Source organism: Mercurialis annua, linkage group LG6 (assembly GCF_937616625.2).
Source record: "Mercurialis annua linkage group LG6, ddMerAnnu1.2, whole genome shotgun sequence".
Taxonomy (NCBI): Eukaryota; Viridiplantae; Streptophyta; class Magnoliopsida; order Malpighiales; family Euphorbiaceae; genus Mercurialis; species Mercurialis annua.
In genome coordinates, this window is record NC_065575.1 from 7,711,198 (window position 1) to 7,729,439 (window position 18,242).

An 18,242-nucleotide genomic window follows, 5' to 3' on the forward strand; every position below is an offset into this window, starting at 1 on the left:
TTATATATTATTTGAAAAAATCATTTAAGGCTTTAAAAGTCATGAAATTTAGCGTGTTTTCCAATTTTAACACAAATTTTAAAAATTCAGAATTGATTTGAAAAGTTTGAAATTGCAAAAAATTAAAAGTTGGTGTATTAAAATTTTTATAATTGGAAATTCGTAAAATATACTAAAAATTATAATTTTTTAAAAAAATCAGTCTTTTTTTAATATTATCACAGTATAGTAAATTTATATATTTTATAATATCGTTAAAAAGACAAAACTTCTTTTATCATTATTGAAATGTAACAAATATATACATGTATAACAAGTTATATTATGTAATTATTTGACTAAATTTCAATATTTTTTTATTTTTCTAGAAGATTAAATGGATAAAAGTTAAATAATTGTATTTTTGAGAAGGTTAATGGGTAAAAATTAAAAGTTTGAAGGTGCAATAGGAAAATAAAATAAGTTCAGGGGTCAAATAGAATAAAATAGTGTAGTTCGGGGGTTAAATAGAACAAGTTATGCATTTTAATTATCCTTCACGCGCTTCAACGTATTTGAAAACACGCGTTTTTGCCACGTTGGATGAAAAAGGTCAGATCGGCAAAAAAATTACAATTGACGGGTTAAATAGAAAAAAAATAAAGTTAAGAGGTCCAATAGAATATCAAATTAGTTTAAGAGTCTCAGAGAATAAAAGTGTATAGTGTAGGGGTCAAATGATATATTAAGCCTTTGTTATTTTTGTTCTAACTTTATTTAATTATATATCAATGAGATCTGATTTATATCTATATATGACGTCAATCTCTGTTTGTTATTCTTCTCATGCTCACTTTGCAAAAAAAACTCAATTCAATTAAAATTAAAAGTAGACATATATATTTGTTGAAATTGAAACATATCGTATGAATTTGAATTATTTAAATCAATAAAACTTCGGTTAATTGCCAAAAAAATATAAATTTAGCCTGTTTTGTAATTGTAACATGAACTTTAAAATTTATTAAAATCAGTCACAAACTTTTTTTTTTGGACAAATAGGAATACCAAGCTATTTTTATTTAAAAATGCTAATGTGGTATCCGAAATAATGTATATTTTGATGTCCACATCATTAATTTTATCAAAATATAGTTTGGTGTTCTAATTTATCAAAATATAAAAATTAGTGATTAATTTTGTTAAATTTTAAAATTCGTAAAAAAAAGTGCTAAAATTTATGGTTTAATTTACATTTAACCAATAAGCTTTTATTGTTAAAAAGTTTATCCAATGTAAGCTTCATCTCACGCTTAATTACATGTCTATCCACATTAAAGAAGAATTGGAGTTCAGACCAGTTTTTTTTTATTAGCCCGTATGGTTTTCAGGGTCTCGCCCTGACTAATTCGGATCCGACCCGTGTCGCGCACCTGGCATGATGAGTGAGTCTGCCAGTGGAAATTTTCTGCATTCACAAGAGTCGAACCGAGAACTTACTTAAGCGATATCAAGTCGCTTACCAACCTCCATTTGTAAGAGTTCGTATCAGTATTTAAATTGAGATAAAATTGATGGAATTAAAAGTTTTAGTTATAATTGAAGAAGTCAAAAAAAAATAAGCTTTAATTGGTTATTAGACCTTTTGGATTTTAGTCATTTTATAATATTAATAAATAAAAATAACAATAACAATAATATTAAATATTTAATAAAAATATTTTATGCCAAATGATTCGTAAATCTAAATACTAAACTTAAAATATAACAAATACATTTGATTTTCACCATTCCAATAAACAAAAGAAGATTAAAAACTCTAACGAGTTCTCAGTTTTGATTAACCATAAAAACTATAGACTTAGATCTAAAGTATCTGACTGATTAATTGTAAATTTTAGGGAAATTATTTTCTGTATCTCATTTTCTTAAATTTTTGGAAAAATACTCTTTTTATCTCTAATCTACCAATGAGTTACCAATAATCTATTAATAAATTATCAAAAATGAGTATTTTTGCAAAATTTCAGAAAATGAGGTATTCTTAAAAAAAGCCCTAAATTTTATTAGGTTTTCAAAATTTGTGTCAGGCAATGTTTTGATTATTTTTGTTTTCACCCTAGTTTGAATTAGTCTGTCATATAGTAGTATAAATTTTTAAACATGAAAATGTGAGGTTTAAATGTGTTTTCTATTATATACCAAAAAAAATTAAAATTAAATTCGAACATTATCCATATCAAGAGTTTCCCAAAAAGTATAAAAGTATGTATAGAGATTGATTATGGAACAAAAACACTAAGACTTCCACTCAAAATAAATAAATAAGAAAGAATAAAAATGTGAACATAACAGTATTTTATTCTAATCTATAAGCAAATCTTCACATGGAACCCCAATCCAAACTGCAAATGCAAGCTATTATACATACAAGAAAAGGCTTCTTTTTTCCCTTTTGAAAAGATAATTCACTTTTATAATTAAGAACTTAAAATATTAATATCTCAAATTTTTGGCAACTAACATTACTTTATTCCTTTTTTAAGTTATATTAATTCATGCAAACCACGTACATTCATAATTTCAAAAATCCTATAAATACCCCTTTCATATAGTCTGACCTTTCACCTTCAAGATTTCTTCCTTTATTAATTATAATTATTAATTTTATCTCTCTAACTATCTCTCTCTAAATGGCCAAAAACCAAAGATTTGCTTCAGTTCTTTCACTTATCATTTTTCTCTTAATTTCCTCAGTAGCAAATGCAGCAAGATTCAGTGTGTTGAGTTATGGGGCTAAACCTAACGGAGAAACTGACTCAACCAAAGCTTTTTTATCAGCTTGGAATGAAGCTTGTGGCTCAAGTAAGCCAGCCACTGTTTATGTTCCATCAGGGAAATATTTTCTGAATAATGTGGAATTTAAAGGTCCATGCAAGAATAATGCAATATTATTTCGTATTGAAGGAACTCTTGTGGCTCCGTCAGATTATAATGTTATTGGTGATGCTGGCTACTGGATTTACTTTAAGTATGTTGACGGCGTTACTGTTTCTGGTGGGTTTCTTGACGGACAAGGTTCTAGTTTATGGGATTGTAAATCTTCCGGCAAGAATTGCCCTAGTGGTGCTGCGGTGAGTTAGGTTATTAAATACTTTTTATTCATTGTTGTTGAGTTTTGAAGTTGCTGAAGAGATTTTTCATTAATTAAAAAAATATTAGTGATAAATTGAAATCGAGCCTAATAGTTCAATAAATCCAAACGTTTTTATCTTCTTATAAATCTAACTAAAATTTCTAATTTCAGTTATTTTAGGTTTTTAACATATTTTTATCTCAATTTACTAATTGTTAAAATTGACAATTTTATGACCTTTTAAAAACTTTATGTATATATACTTTTCAAAGATTATTTTACTTTAGGAAATTAAAATTTTAATGCATTATATGTCAAGTAAATGATTTTTGAAATTCGAATAGAATTATTGTCAATCATTAATTACCATTAACCTCTAAAATTAAACTAACATTTTCTAAATTAAAAGTTCTAAAAGATTTGGATTTTTTGTATATTTAAATGAATCTATTTTTTGAAGATCAGTTTCCATAAACTAAGATTCTCTTCTTGAAGATTATATTCATAATAATCTAATAGTCAGAATTAATTAACTGAGGATTTCAAAGGTCAGCTATTTGCTTAAACCCTAATTATAGGTAGAGATAAGTGGTCCTTCTCTAGCACATTCCCATGCACAAAAAATACTGATGATTCTGTTTCTTTGTGTGTATATGCAGTCACTTGGATTTTTAAATTCAAAGAACGTAGCTATTAACGGATTAACTTCGTTAAATAGCCAATTTTTCCACATTGTCATCAACGGTTGTCAAAATGTGAACATCCAAGGCGTTACCGTCTCAGCTTCCGGCCAAAGCCCTAACACCGATGGAATTCACGTACAACAATCAAACGCCGTTACAATCGTCAACTGCAAGATCCGAACCGGTGATGACTGTATATCAATCGGTCCTGGTTCAACCAATTTTTGGATAGAAAAGATAGCATGTGGCCCTGGCCATGGAATCAGGTAATTAATTAATTAATTAATTATTCAAAACGTACAACTTAATTAATTACTTTCTTTTCACTTGCCCTTTAATTAATTACTAACCGTTAAAATAATTGGCTGTTTAATTGATGCAGCATTGGGAGTTTAGGATGGGATCTTAAAGAGGCAGGTGTACAAAATGTGACAGTTAAAACAGTTATTTTTTCAGGTACTCAGAATGGTGTGAGAATTAAATCATGGGGGAGACCTAGTAGTGGCTTTGCCAGGAACATAATTTTCCAAGATGCTGTTATGGTTAATGTCCAAAATCCAATAGTCATCAGTCAAAATTACTGCCCTGGCAACAAAAATTGTCCTGGTCAGGTATGATCAAATCAAATTATCATTTATTTCTTCGTATTTTTATTAATGTTTAACTTTTTCGGTACCTTAATATATATTATTATAATAAATTTGAAATTCTAATAATATAGGGGCTAAATCATTAAAAAAATACACTATCTTCCTGACTTTTTCTGATTATACTCCAAACTTTGAAAATCTTATACTTTATCCTAATTTTTTAATTTTTCGTTTCAATTGTAGCAATGTTTGTAAATTGAATTGGAAAAAAATTCACTATACCCTTTAATTTATGGATTGTAAAAAGACAAATTAAAACAATATGAAGCAATATGATAGTCATATTTGATTATTTTTTTTCATTCTAATCTCAACAAATGGCTACAATAAAACTAAAAGTTAGAAAATTGGTTAAATTGACGATTTAAAAAGTTGGATCATAAACGAGAAAAATCGAATAGGTGAGATATTTTTAAATGACTAAAGCAATTTAAATTGTAAAACTAGATTTTAATAATGGTTTTGTATTGAACAGGAATCTGGTGTTAAAATTGATGATATCACATATAAGAATATATACGGAACATCGGCAACACAAGTAGCAGTGAAATTTGACTGTAGTAAAATGAATCCATGCACTGGGATCAAAATGCAAGACGTGAAGCTGAGCTACAAGGATGAGCCAGCTTCTGCATCTTGCAGTAATGCAGACGGGACAGCAACTGGAATTATTCAGCCCTCGAGTTGTCTCTAAAGGTAGATATTGTATAGATGTCTGTTGCTTGAGCCTGAGGTGTTTCCAGCAATTAACAGTTTGTTGGAGCCCGGCCTTGCAATTATATAATGCAAAGGAATTAATTCTTGTTCATCATAATTCAAATTATGCTTTTGTTGGTTTGAGATGTGAATAAATTAGCTTGTTTCATGAGAACATTTTTTGTAGATTTTGTGCATTATTCTATTTGTACTTATGTATAACACTTATTATTAATCTATTTTAATATATGCCAAAAGCCTTCACGTAATAACTAAATATGGCCAATCATCAAGCCATAGTCATGTTCATCAAATGAATCTATCAAATGCTAACATCACAACCCAACTACTAATTTTCTTCTACGTCGTGTACAAATTAATCCTGTTTTTATTGAGATCATACTACCTAGCCATTCATGCTGATGGCAGCTGCAACATTAACTAAGGGTGTAAACGAGTTAGACTATTCATGAGTTACTCGAGTAATTTATCAATTTTTCCCCATTTTTGTTTTCTTCAACCATCCCTTTACAAGCGGTCATTCCAAATTTATATGCTCTAACTTGAGTGTTAGATCAGCAAAAAAATAAACATAAAAAGAAAAACGAACGATTAATCTAGTCTACATCCACACACGACAGAGAATTTTTTTATTCTATATGTTTATAATAAGTTTCCAATAGGGTATAAGTAGTATTTATACTATAACCATTTACATACAATTTAAGTGATAATCCATTAAAAACTTAGTCTTGTGATCCTAATAGAAAAGAAAGTGTCAGAAAGAAATTAATATTCTAATCCTAATACAGAACCAAGTGCGAGAAAATATATTGTCTCCATATTTGACCAATATGAACCACAATGCAACATTGAGGGATGCTAATACAAATGTACTTTTATGTGCTTGAAAATCAATATTTCTGCAATTGGAGTCTCAAGGTTTTGCAGATAGTCTTAAAATTTCTACAACTGGTTTACTGCATGTGAAATTTTGGGATTTCTGCATACGAGGTCTTGAGGTTTCTGCAGCTGGTTTATATATCTAATGTGGCAATTTCTACCATTTTTATTGGATGAATAACTATGCATGAATTGATGACATGTTAGTATGTTACCAAAAAAAACCCTCACCTTTTAGCTCCTTTTCAGTTGCATCCTGACGTTGCAATTTTGTCAGTTGCACCCTAATTCGCACCTTTGGGTTTCAATTCCACCTTTAAAATCAAATTGGACATTTTTCACTCGGAAAAAATTCATAAAAACCCTTATAAAGTACTCGTTTGAACTCTTTTTCACATAAAAAGTTAAAAATGGATGACTTATTTTAACTTTTTTTAAATGAAAAAAAGATCAATTTAATACTTGATGGTGAAATTGAAAACCAAAAATGTGAATTAGGGTGCAACTGATAAAATTGCAACATCAGAGTGCATTTGAAAAGGGGCTAAAAGGTGGGGGTTTTTTGGTGATTAAGCCATATATTAATAAAAACTTATGTTTGGTTAAAAGTCAATTTTTTTCTCATCTGCCATTAAAAGCGTAGATTCGTTAATCAACATATTCAACATATTCATGTATAGTAGCTAGGCTGTTGTGTACGACTAAAAATTAGTTAATAGTAATTGACAGCAGATTTCTAAATACTTCGGACATAAGAATGAGAACATACATTGTGGTGTTGTCGAGACTCAAGATCATATCCTCATTTATTGCATTTTTGCTCGGAATATTTGGTGTGGCGTTCTTCAAAAACTCGATATTCTTTGGTCTTTTCCAAACTCTTTTGGTGATTTTATGGTACAATGGGTGAATATTATACCAAAAGGACCGTATTGAAAGTTTTGGCAAGTTTTTTCGTTTTTGGTTTTATGGGAGATATGAAAATGCAGGAACATTAGAGTCTTTCAGCATAAAGATTCAAGTAAAGAGACAATAATTTTTAACTGTTTTTCGAAGTCAGTTTTTATTTTTAAATGTTGTAATAGGGATTTCAGTTATTCGGGGAAGGATTTTTTTAGAAATCCTTTTTGTATTCTGTTTCCGGACAGATAACTTTATTTTCTTTGGCATTTTTCTGAGTCGTAGCCTCTAGTGTGCCACCTTGAATGTGCCACTTTTGGCGAAAGCTTATAAGTTAAGGTTTTTTGCCACTTCTCGTGGTCTTAATATACATATTATTCATAAAAAAAAAATGGGAACATGTGTGTTGCTTTCGGCCCAGAATTTGACAATAACAGAAACCATATGATTCAAAATGAAACAATTGACTTATTACTACTAATATAATATATTTTCACTGTGGTGTGGTACATGAATTAAATAAGTATATGTGCTTTATAAATGGTGCGCATTCCCATTATATCAAAGGAACTTTGTTAAAAAAAATTATATTTTTTTCTCAAATTAAAAAATTATAATATACGTCTTGTACAATTAATCTAAATTATTATCATTTTAACAGATTATCATAAAACTTCTAATTTGAGCTAACCACATGAAAATGTTATAGCACATTAAATGGAAATTACACTGCTACGTGCAACCATGTTATTTATGATATTAGCAGATGTCACAGTTTATTCTCTACTTATTCTTAGAAATTTCGTTGTATATAACACTATATCATATGTGTGGTTGACTTGACTTAAATCTAGACTTCTTTTAAAAATATCTATTGATCTGCATACTCTTATAGTAGTTTCATAGTGGGGTTTACTTATCTTAACTTGTATCGAATTGAAAAAATATAAAACTTTAGACGTTTTAAAACTCGTGATTAAATAGGAATAGTAACATCACCTTTAATATTTGCAGATGGCACAGTTTAATCTCTACTCATTTCTTTTCTTCTTTTAATTTATTCTCTACTCATTTAAACAATTGATATTGAAGTGAAGGGTCAATTTGGTCTCTAAAAGTACAAATCGGGATCAAATAACTCATTTTCAACTATTTTAATCAATTAAAAATGATTTTTTTTTAGTTTAGGCCGTCAATTAAGAATAAAATGAGATTATTCTGATCCCTCATCTTGTTTATATTGTACAATCAAAAATATTACCTTTAATTGATCAACGGTAAACATAAATAATTTAATCTTGAGTCATAAATTAAGGGACTGGATTGACCCTTTTTTCATTGATATTGACATATATACATTCTTGGAAATTTTGGTACACTGTTTGTGGGATTGACATCATATATACGGCGTAGACTTCTTTTAAGGCCAAATGTTGTAAAAAGGCCAAACCTTTCACAAAAGTTTCACAAAAGTCCTGACCTTTCGATTTTATCGATTTTGACCAAAAACTGATTATTTGGTTTCACAAAAGTCCTGACCTTTCAATTTTGTCGATTTTGACCAAAAATGAATTATTTGGTTTCACAAAAGTCCTGACCTTTCAATATTTGGCATGCCACATAGGCGCCACATAGGTGCCACATAGGCAAATTGAAATCAAATTGATAGTTGGCCACAATTGAAATCAAATAATTTGTTTTTGGCCAAAATCGACAAAATTGAAAGGTCGTGACTTTTGTGAAACTTTTATGAAAGGTTTGACCTTTTTACAACATTTGGCCTTCTTTTAACAATATCTAGTAGTGATTTCTCGGTGGAAAATTCACTACAGTTTTAACATAGGACTCGACTTGACTTATATCTAAACTTCTATTTTATAATACTAATATTTTAGAAAATTAATTTATATTGTTAGCTACAATTATAACTAAATTGATAAAAGCATCTCTAAAAATTAATTTTAACAGTTTAATCCGTCAATTTTCATTTTTTAATAAGTATATCCAATAAACCAATAGAAAATGAAAAGTCTAATTAATAAAAATGTCATATATAGTTCAATATTTTAAGTTATTTTTATGATAAATCCTCACATATTTGGAGAAATTTTAAAAAAATAGTAACAAATTTTTTTTAATGATTATATGCAACTTTTTATAAAATTCAATTGATAATTTCAATTTTTTTTATTTTTCATAAAATTTTGATCAATTTATCAGAAAAATAAGACAAGAGACTAAAATAAAATTTATTTTTTTATCAATCAGATTTTTCATATTTAAAATTTACTGCTTCAATTTCATTATCATGATTACTGAAAATTAATTAATGAAATAGTCGAAATTATTTTTAAGGATCAACTTGGTGATAGTTATGGATATATAAAATATTTTTTTCTAACCAACCATAAAGTTATATATTAAAAAATGATGTAGGGATCTAACTATATATCTATTGAAGAAAGGCAAAACCCATGCAGAAGCCCCTGTACTATATCAGTTTTGTTTGAGAGGTCCCTACCTTAAAATTTGTCACATCCGGATCCCTGTACTTGTCATAATCCTTATTTTAAGGCCCTTTAGTGGATGGAATTTGGCATGTGTAACTCACTCTCCGTTAACTAACAAAACTACCGTTAACTAAAAGAATATAATGCCACATCACAATGCCACGTCATAATTCTCTTTTTAAAAGATAAACAAAATTGAGGGAGCAAACATGCTACTTTACCATCTTCTCCAAATACAAACACTGCTCCATATTTACTTTGATCGTATGCTAATTCATAATGCAAAATTCTCTTCTAGATAACCAAGAAATCAACCCTCAATAAATTTTAATTAAGCAAATAATTGAGCAATTAATTAATTTCATTGCAATTGCAGATTAGAATTTGACATTGCTGTGAATGCATGCCAATTAAATTTGATTTCATTGCAAATGCAAAATTCTCTGCGAATTCACCAAACACAATTAAGAACAAATTTTTATAAGCAAAATTGAATTTTTAATGAAAGCAGATATAAGAGAAGCAATGAAATAATAAAAAAAAGGACCTTTATTAGGGAGAGGAGGTGGAGGGAAATAATAAACAGCTTCACTGTCACGTCTTCTTCTCGTTTTCCGGCAACAAATTATTATTATTCCACTAGCAGCTATTCCCACCACCGCTCCAGTTGATATTTCCGATGAATCTCCTGACGGTGGACTCGCCGAGGTAGTAATGGTAAGGGAGAGGAGGATCTACCTATCGTAGTAGGCGTCGACGGTGTATTACCGGAACGTGGCGTTGGAGGAAACGGTGTTGTAGAAGACGGAGATGGAGGAATCGGCGTGGACGTTGGAGGAATTGAAGGATCTGAAGGAGGCAGAGAAGATGAATCTGTAGGTAAAGATGGCGGAGATGGCGTGGCTGTCGGCGGATCTGATGGTGTTGCTGGAGTGGAAGGTGGAGGAGCAGCCGGTGTTGGAGGAGTGGAAGGTGGAGGAAGAGAATTGTTTATTTCAACTCACTGATAATAAATAATTGTTTTAAGATTATTTTGATAAGAATTAGGTTAATTAGTTTCAGAAAGTATAAACTGGGTGAGCTGAATTGAAGAACCCGTTTTTGTTATTTGGGTATGAGTGTAGAGCAGTAGAAGAAAGAAGAAGATGTACAGTCACATATAAAATAACCATGTCATCACTTGTTATAAAAACTAAATTTGCCATATCATTTTCTCTTTGTTATCCACTCTCATTAACGGAGGGTGTGATGCACTTGCCAAATTCCGTCCGCTAAAGGGCTTTAAAAAAAGGATTATGACAAGTACAGGGATCCGAACATAACAAACTTTGATATAGGGACCTTTCGAACAAAATATATATAGTACAGGGGCCTCCGTATGGGTTTTGCCTTGAAGAAACAATCATAGTGTTCTAGTGGTGGAAAATAAATACATTGGTAAATTCATCTCGAATTAAAACCAAGAGTTTGTCGATAAGCGATGCACCATTAATTAGTGGCGAGGATCCGATACGTAGCTAATTAGAAACCGATAATTTATTTATTTATTTTTAATACAAGATTCATGAGATTTTCTGAACGAATCTCAAATATCAGACTACACCTTTAAACTTTTCACATTCAAACTAATCCAGTTGTGGGAGGCAAACTCTACCTCTAAATTTTTAACATTTCATATATGAGTACGGTTTGAACTTACAACCTCACTATGTGCATCTTGGGGTTGTAACCAATTTAATTCATAACAAGTATATGTGTCTTATTCGCGCCATGGCAACAAATTTTGCGACAGAAATATATATTTATAAATTTAGAGATGAATTTATTGTTAACAATTTCTTTGTTATCTTTTACAGTCATGATCATGGAGCGTCATTCTTAAATATTAAAAGCTCAACTTACGCATCCTGTGATGAGAAGGGTTGGGAAACTGTAGTCTGTATTATTAAATAAAGGTCAACTACAGTTCCTTGTGGTTTTGGATTAGGCCATTGACTATATCTTGAATAAATCAAACAAAGCCTGAACTACGTACAATCAAAGTGTTTGTTGAAAGGGTTGGCAGATTGATGGAAACATTTGGGACTGGATTTTTGATTGGTTATATATTTTCTTTAGTTCTAGCTATCGGTTTTTTCATGCGCTATTACAAGCCTCGCAAGCGACCGGTTGTCAGAAAGAAGAACAAGGTGATGATGGAGACGCCGATGATGGCTTCATTAGTCGAAAGGCGCGAGAAGAAGATGATAGAAGCAATTCAAGAGGTTTGTGCATACTTTTTCAGTTTCAATTTTTAGTCTGCCGTTACTACATTTTGGAGGGTTAAATTTAAAGATTTTACCGAATTTGGTCCTTTACAACACGGTTATTATCGTTCAAATTATTTATATCTTATTGAGCTTTCATTTTTATGTCAACTCATGTTACTACAATAATATGATAACGGAAAATTGAGTGGTTGCTCATCTTTCCGATTGTCACATTAGTAATAATTGGTCTAAATTGTTATGATAATGTCATTCATGTAAACATAAAAGTTCATTAATTAAAACATAACAAATTAACAATAATAGTATTTTTAAAAAAGTGTATAGTTCACGGACCATGGAAAAGTTTAACCACTCTATTTTGCGAATAGGGTGATTGATAGCTATGAGCGTTGAACTGAGTTCAGAACAACTAGAAAACATGCAATAGTGAGTAGTGACGGCCTAAACTTCATCGCCAATTTATAATTTATTAGCGATGGATTAATTAATGCAGCGGAGAGAGGTTTTAGGCAAGATCTACCTTTTTCTGTTCGTGGCTCATTCACCGCTAAATTCTCTTAAAAAAATGCTCCTTAATTTAGATCCATAATCATGACAATTTAGCAACGGATTCAGCAATGAATGTGTTTCTCAAAAAGGGCATGCAAAATTACATTGTGGTTGTTTAGATTAATTTGTTAGACACAAATTAATTTCAAGTGTTTTCTGTCAATAGATATCAAAACTAGAGAAGTTGACAACGAGGTTAAGTTTCAGCCTACTGTATGATGCAACTGACAGATTTTGCCAAGAAAATATCATTCAGGTCGGAAAACGGGGGACAATGTTCAAAGGAGAACTCCCTTGTGGGAGTTTCATTGCAGCTAAAAGACTAAATGGATCTCATTACTTGGATACAATATTCATTTCCAAGTTGATAATTCTGAGTCAACTAAAGCATAATATTATGGTTCCATTCCTGGGATTCTGTATAGAATCAAGAGACAGGTTTGTGATGTGCTACAAATTTATGCAAAACGGCAAGCTTTACGATTGGCTACATCCTGAAAATGGTGGATCTAGCTGTCTGGATTGGCCAACCAGAGTCTTCATTGCCAAGAAAGTTGCGAAAGGATTGGCTTATCTCCATAGTAACTCTGCTTATCCAACTGCACATGTAAATATAAGCTCCAGCTCTATCTTACTTGATAATGATTTTGAACCCAAGATATCAAATTTTGGTGGAGCAGTTTTCATTTCCAAGAATTCGAAGAACTCTTATCAGAATGTTTTCAAGAAGGATGTTTATAGATTTGGTGTTTTGCTTCTTGAGATCGTAACAGGGGAAGATCCCGTAAGGAATCGTACTTCGTTCAATTCTCTAAAAGAACACATAACAGGGGAAGATCTGGTAAGAAATCGCAAGTCCTCCGTTGTTGATAAATCTGTAATAGGTGAAAGGTTTGAGCATGAAATGTTGCATTTCTTGGAAGTTGCTTGTGATTGTCTTCAGACTCTTCCGGATCAAAGGCCAACGATGATTGAAGTGTACCATAAGTTGGTGGCTGGATCTCAGGTAGACGTCGATAGTTACTTATCAAAATGTGGATAGCATGTATAAATTAGTCGGTAACTGACATTATAAATTTCAAAGTTTATATTGTAATTGCAAATCACGCTAAAATTTGTGATTTAATTTGCAATTAATTCTTTTTTTATTGACAGAAAAACTTATGAATCTATAAAAACAAAAAAAAATTACAGATTTTTCTTTCACATAAATTCATCTGTAGTCTCAGCTAGAAACAATTATAGTAATTGCTTGTATCTTTTTTTTTTCTTTTATGTTCTTTCATATTAAATAAATCATAATGCAATTACTAATGTTATGGTAGAATTTAAAGGAAGTCTTTACCTTACAAAAAAAAACTAAAAATTATTAACAACTCAGAGTTTCCATACAACATTGAAATATAAAATAATACTTTAATTAGTATTAAGATTTTTATACCTCATAACTGTCACTAATGATGCTAAGTGTTGTGTACACATCGAGCATACTCGGCCTTTTCTGAAGATAGCTATGAACACAATTACAAGCTATTTTAAGGCATTGAAAGATCTCTTGATCATGTCCTTGCCCTATCAGAGCTTCGTCCATTAAATCGCATACACTTAAAGAACTATTCGAAGGAGCTTCAGTTATTAATTTCTCCATGCTTTCATCCGAACCTTTTAAAGAGGTAGCGGTTTTTCCAGTAATTAGTTCAAGAAGCACAATTCCAAAGCTGAAAACATCTTCTTTAATAAAACACTCTTCCCAGAATTCGATGTCCATGCAAAATCCCCTGCTCGCATTGACTTCTTTGGGATTAATCATCGAAGACATCCCGAAGTTGGACAATTTTGGTTCGAAATTCTGATCTAGCAGAATGCACTGTGAGCTTATGGAGAGATGGGCAACACGAAACTCGCAGCAATGGTGCAGCCACGCCAAGGCTCTTGCTACACCAGCTGCAATTTTTACCCTCAAAGGCCATTTAAGAATTTTCTTCTTGTTCTCGCTTTCTGTTGGATGTAACCAGTCGAAAAGGTGTCCTCTCGACATGTATTTATAAACCAGTAGTCTTTTCTTTGATTCTTTGCAGAATCCGAGAAGTGGTAGTAGATTATCATGTCTTAGTTTTCCTAATGTTTTCAACTCGGTGATGAATTGTTCTTCAGATTGTTGAGAGTTGGAAAATTTCTTGACAGCAAGGGACCAACCATTGGCAAGAGTGGCTTTAAATGTAGTTCCTATTTCACCCAATTCAATGATATTATGTTGGCTGAAATCATTAGTTGCCTTGCTTAGATCTTTAAAATTCATTCTTGTAACAAACTTTTCCGAAGTGGAAACCTGCGGATGCATTCACTAATATTATTAGTACTAATGAAACGAAATCTTTTTTTGTTAATTGACTGTACTGATAGTCATGCTCGAGATCTAACTATAATAAATTCATGGTGTCATTTGGCATGAGATGAAATTCAAATTAATTTTTGAATATGTAGTAGAAAATCCTTTTAGAGGTAAAAATAAAATACCAAAGTATTAATTTGAGGAGTACCTGCATCTGATCTAGAAACTCCATAGCGGACAAGCTATTGAATTGGTCAAACTCTGCCTCCTTTTTCTTCTTCTGCCTGATCATCAGCAAGATCATAGCTGCAACAGTGATCATCTTGTTCCTTTGACCAGAATGCACCCAAGGTACACAGTAAGATGCATACACCACAATCACCGTAACTACACTAACCAAGTATCCAATTGCAAACCCACCTTTGAACGAAAAATCAAATTTCATTGCTTGATGATGATGATGCTCTTTACATCTTTTAATTAATGGCCCTCCGCAGAGTCCACTGTTATTTGCATAACTGTCAGCTCGTATAGAAACATTCGCAATGTTTGGCACCGGTCCTGATAGCAGATTATGTGCCACGCTGAAGGTCTTGATCCGTCGGAGAAGACCTATTTGCTGCGGAATTCGACCAGTTAGACGATTATTGTAAAGAATCAGAGCATTCAGATTAGAACAATCAGCAATGCTCGAAGGGATTTCGCCAGAGAAATTGTTGGAAGACAGGTCAAGGCTTGTGACATATGGTAGTAAGCGTTGGATGTCAGACGGAATTGAACCCTGAAGTTCATTGCTGGAGAGATCTAAGCCTGTTAAGCTAGTACAATGTTTGATACCCCTAGGAAACTCACCTTTGAGCCCCATGTCAGAGAGTCTGAGATTTATGATCTTGTTCTCGTCAGGATGCCAGCATTCTACTCCAGTATATCTGCATATGAAACCTTCTGTGTTGTTGTTAAAGGTCCATGAAGTAAAATATCCGTAAGGGTCTTGTAAGGAAGCTTTTATCAATTTCAAGCAAGCAATATCAGACTCAGTGCAAATAGTTGGAGTAAAATAACTCAGAAATGAACAGATAATTAAAAGTATCACTCTTCTTCTAATTTTATGTGTCATTTCCATTTCTGTTTATTAACTTGTGTTTTTCATATTGCTTTATAATCAAAATTGATCACATAGTCGTCACTCTTGACTCTGGCTAGCTAAGTCAAGTATAACACATGGTTATAAGAATCGGACTGGCCAATTCAACTTGTTTAGCCGAAATTTGATCAATCCGATTCGTTTTTTTTTTTTAATTAAAAATACGGTCTAGCCCATTAATTTTTTTTTTTTGGTAAATCAGTCTTAACTTGACTGTGCTGAGACTTGAAATTGTAATTTAATTTTAATATAAATAATTTTCAATTAATCTATACTTCTATACTATATATAAAAGCACCGATGGGGGAAGGGGGACAGGCAAATTTACTGAATAATCCTTTTCAGTTTACTACTAAATAGAGATTTTATAGTCATTAACTAATTAGTTATTTAATTAATCACTATTATAATTAAAGTCCTAATTAGAATAGGTAGCTAAATTAGCTAATTAGTATGTAAAAAATAACTAGATTGTCTCCAAATTAGTAGGAATACCTATCTTTTAGTTTGATTGAACTACAAAATTAAAATATTTTATTTGCTCAATATAATATTATTTAAATTTCTATCTTATTATTTTTAAAAATATTATTAATAAAATTAAATTAATTATTTAATTATGATTATTATAAAACCAAAAGAAGAATAAATCCAGTATGGAAAAAGATTTAATTACTGAATATATTAAAAATTCTTAACTAATTTAATATTAGTTATAAATAAAAATTGATATAATTATAATAAATTTACTAATATGTTCATTGACGAGTTACGTAACGAGCCACATGCATAACACGTAAAGCGAAACTAGTTAATTAAATAGCTGATCGAATCAATTTGAACCAATAATCACATCGGTCATCTGTTGGGGTTTAAAAACATATGTACGAAAAGGACGTTATGTCTGAATTTCCACGAAGATAACAATTTCTGGTAGCTGCCAATGGAAATTGATGTACAAAAATGGAAGACTTCATTTAATAAGTCATCGAGTGGGGTTCTCAAGAACTCCACGTAAAAGAAAATGGGAGCTTACTTGTGATTTTATTCATTACTTTTTTTATTTCGAAATCTAATTTTCTGTTTGAATAAAGTTAGAAATAACTATTCAAAAATACATCTAGACATCCAATTAGACTGCCAACTCTTTAAAACCATCTCCAACTCATATCTGTTTTTAGATTTAAATTATAATTTTTCACTCCAACTTTTCAATTTAAAACAAAATTTATAAATAATAAATACTTACATATAAGTTTACACTACTCATACAAATTTATATTTTAACTAAGGTCTAATTTTTTAAAAAAAATGACCTTATAGCCCCTTTTCGATCTTACCGTGATGTTGAAAATTTGTCGATTTTACCATATTTCACGTTTTCTTGTTTCAATTGTATCCAATTTTTTAATTTTTGTCAATTTTTTATTTAAAAGATGAAATCGTTCAATTAACCATGTTAAAAGATAAAATTAAATCTATTTCCATTTAAAAGGTACAAATAACTCCTTTATTTTTAAAAACTAATTAAAAATCTTAATCAAATTAAAACTAATCTAAATTTTTAATTAATTTAACTTAATCTTAATAAATTTTAAACTTATACAATTGATATATGCTATACATGGAGAACGTTTTTAAATTTTTCTCAAATTAAAAAGACGTCAATTTAATATTTCAGCGTACAATTGAAATGATAAAATACAAAACTGGGTAAATTGATAAATTTTCAACGCCGGGATATAATCGAAAAGGGGTTATAAGGATGATTTTTTTTAAAGTATTAGACCTTTAATTAATTGATTTTACATTTTTTAATTATAATTTATATAGTTTTTTATATAATTAGGGGAGGGGATGTTTGTGGGAGGAAATGAACTCACAATTTATCATTTTAATATTATCATTGTAATTTTAATTTATTTTTTTGTTTTTTTAATTTATAATTAAATATTAAATATTTTTACATAATCAAAAATATTAATTTATTAATTTAATATTATTTGAGCATTATCAAATTTATTAATAGATGAAAATGTATGTGGTTAAAATATAAATATAGAGGTAAATTGATAAATAGTTAAATATAGTAGTATTGATTTGTAAAAATAAATATAGAAAATATTCTTTTAGTATGAAATATAGGATAATGTGTTGGAAGAAAAATATTGTAGAAAATATATAATTATATTAAAGTAAACTTTAAAATAGGACTAATGGTCTGAAATAACCTTTTTTTGTTTGCACCGTAAAGTTATAAAATTGCCGATCTCACTCAAATTCACACCTTTCGTTTTCAATTACACCCTTAAACATCAAAATCCACACCTTTTGGTTTGAATTGCACCCTCAAATATCAAATTGAACTCTTTTTCGATACTTCATATTTTAACATATATTTTAAACAATCCTCGATGTTATAATTAGAACAAAAAAAACATATTTATAACATAAAAATATTTATTTGTATCAAACAAAAAATTATTATTG

General features: G+C 30.2%; 3 protein-coding genes across 3 annotated transcripts; 2 read left to right on the forward strand and 1 right to left on the reverse strand.

Moving 5' to 3' along the window:
• The first annotated feature begins 2,649 nt into the window (after window positions 1-2,649).
• Window positions 2,650-5,287, forward strand: LOC126653426 (polygalacturonase-like). The gene is made up of 4 exons (XM_050347322.2): window positions 2,650-3,113; window positions 3,775-4,064; window positions 4,181-4,409; window positions 4,924-5,287. The coding sequence occupies exons 1-4, from the start codon at window positions 2,673-2,675 to the stop codon at window positions 5,140-5,142; spliced, it is 1,179 nt and encodes a 392-aa protein (XP_050203279.1). The 5' UTR covers window positions 2,650-2,672; the 3' UTR covers window positions 5,143-5,287.
• Window positions 5,288-5,998: 711 nt separating this feature from the next.
• Window positions 5,999-13,318, forward strand: LOC126686093 (probably inactive leucine-rich repeat receptor-like protein kinase At5g48380). Its single transcript, XM_050380121.2, has 8 exons — window positions 5,999-6,037; window positions 6,080-6,166; window positions 6,777-6,976; window positions 7,037-7,102; window positions 10,170-10,445; window positions 11,314-11,396; window positions 11,576-11,721; window positions 12,443-13,318. The coding sequence occupies exons 1-8, from the start codon at window positions 5,999-6,001 to the stop codon at window positions 13,316-13,318; spliced, it is 1,773 nt and encodes a 590-aa protein (XP_050236078.2).
• Window positions 13,319-13,711: 393 nt separating this feature from the next.
• Window positions 13,712-15,771, reverse strand: LOC126686092 (probably inactive leucine-rich repeat receptor-like protein kinase At5g48380). The gene is made up of 2 exons (XM_050380119.2): window positions 14,817-15,771; window positions 13,712-14,605 (listed from the first exon to the last, which is right to left on the reverse strand). The coding sequence occupies exons 1-2, from the start codon at window positions 15,729-15,731 to the stop codon at window positions 13,712-13,714; spliced, it is 1,809 nt and encodes a 602-aa protein (XP_050236076.1). The 5' UTR covers window positions 15,732-15,771.
• Between the last annotated feature and the right edge of the window lie 2,471 nt (window positions 15,772-18,242).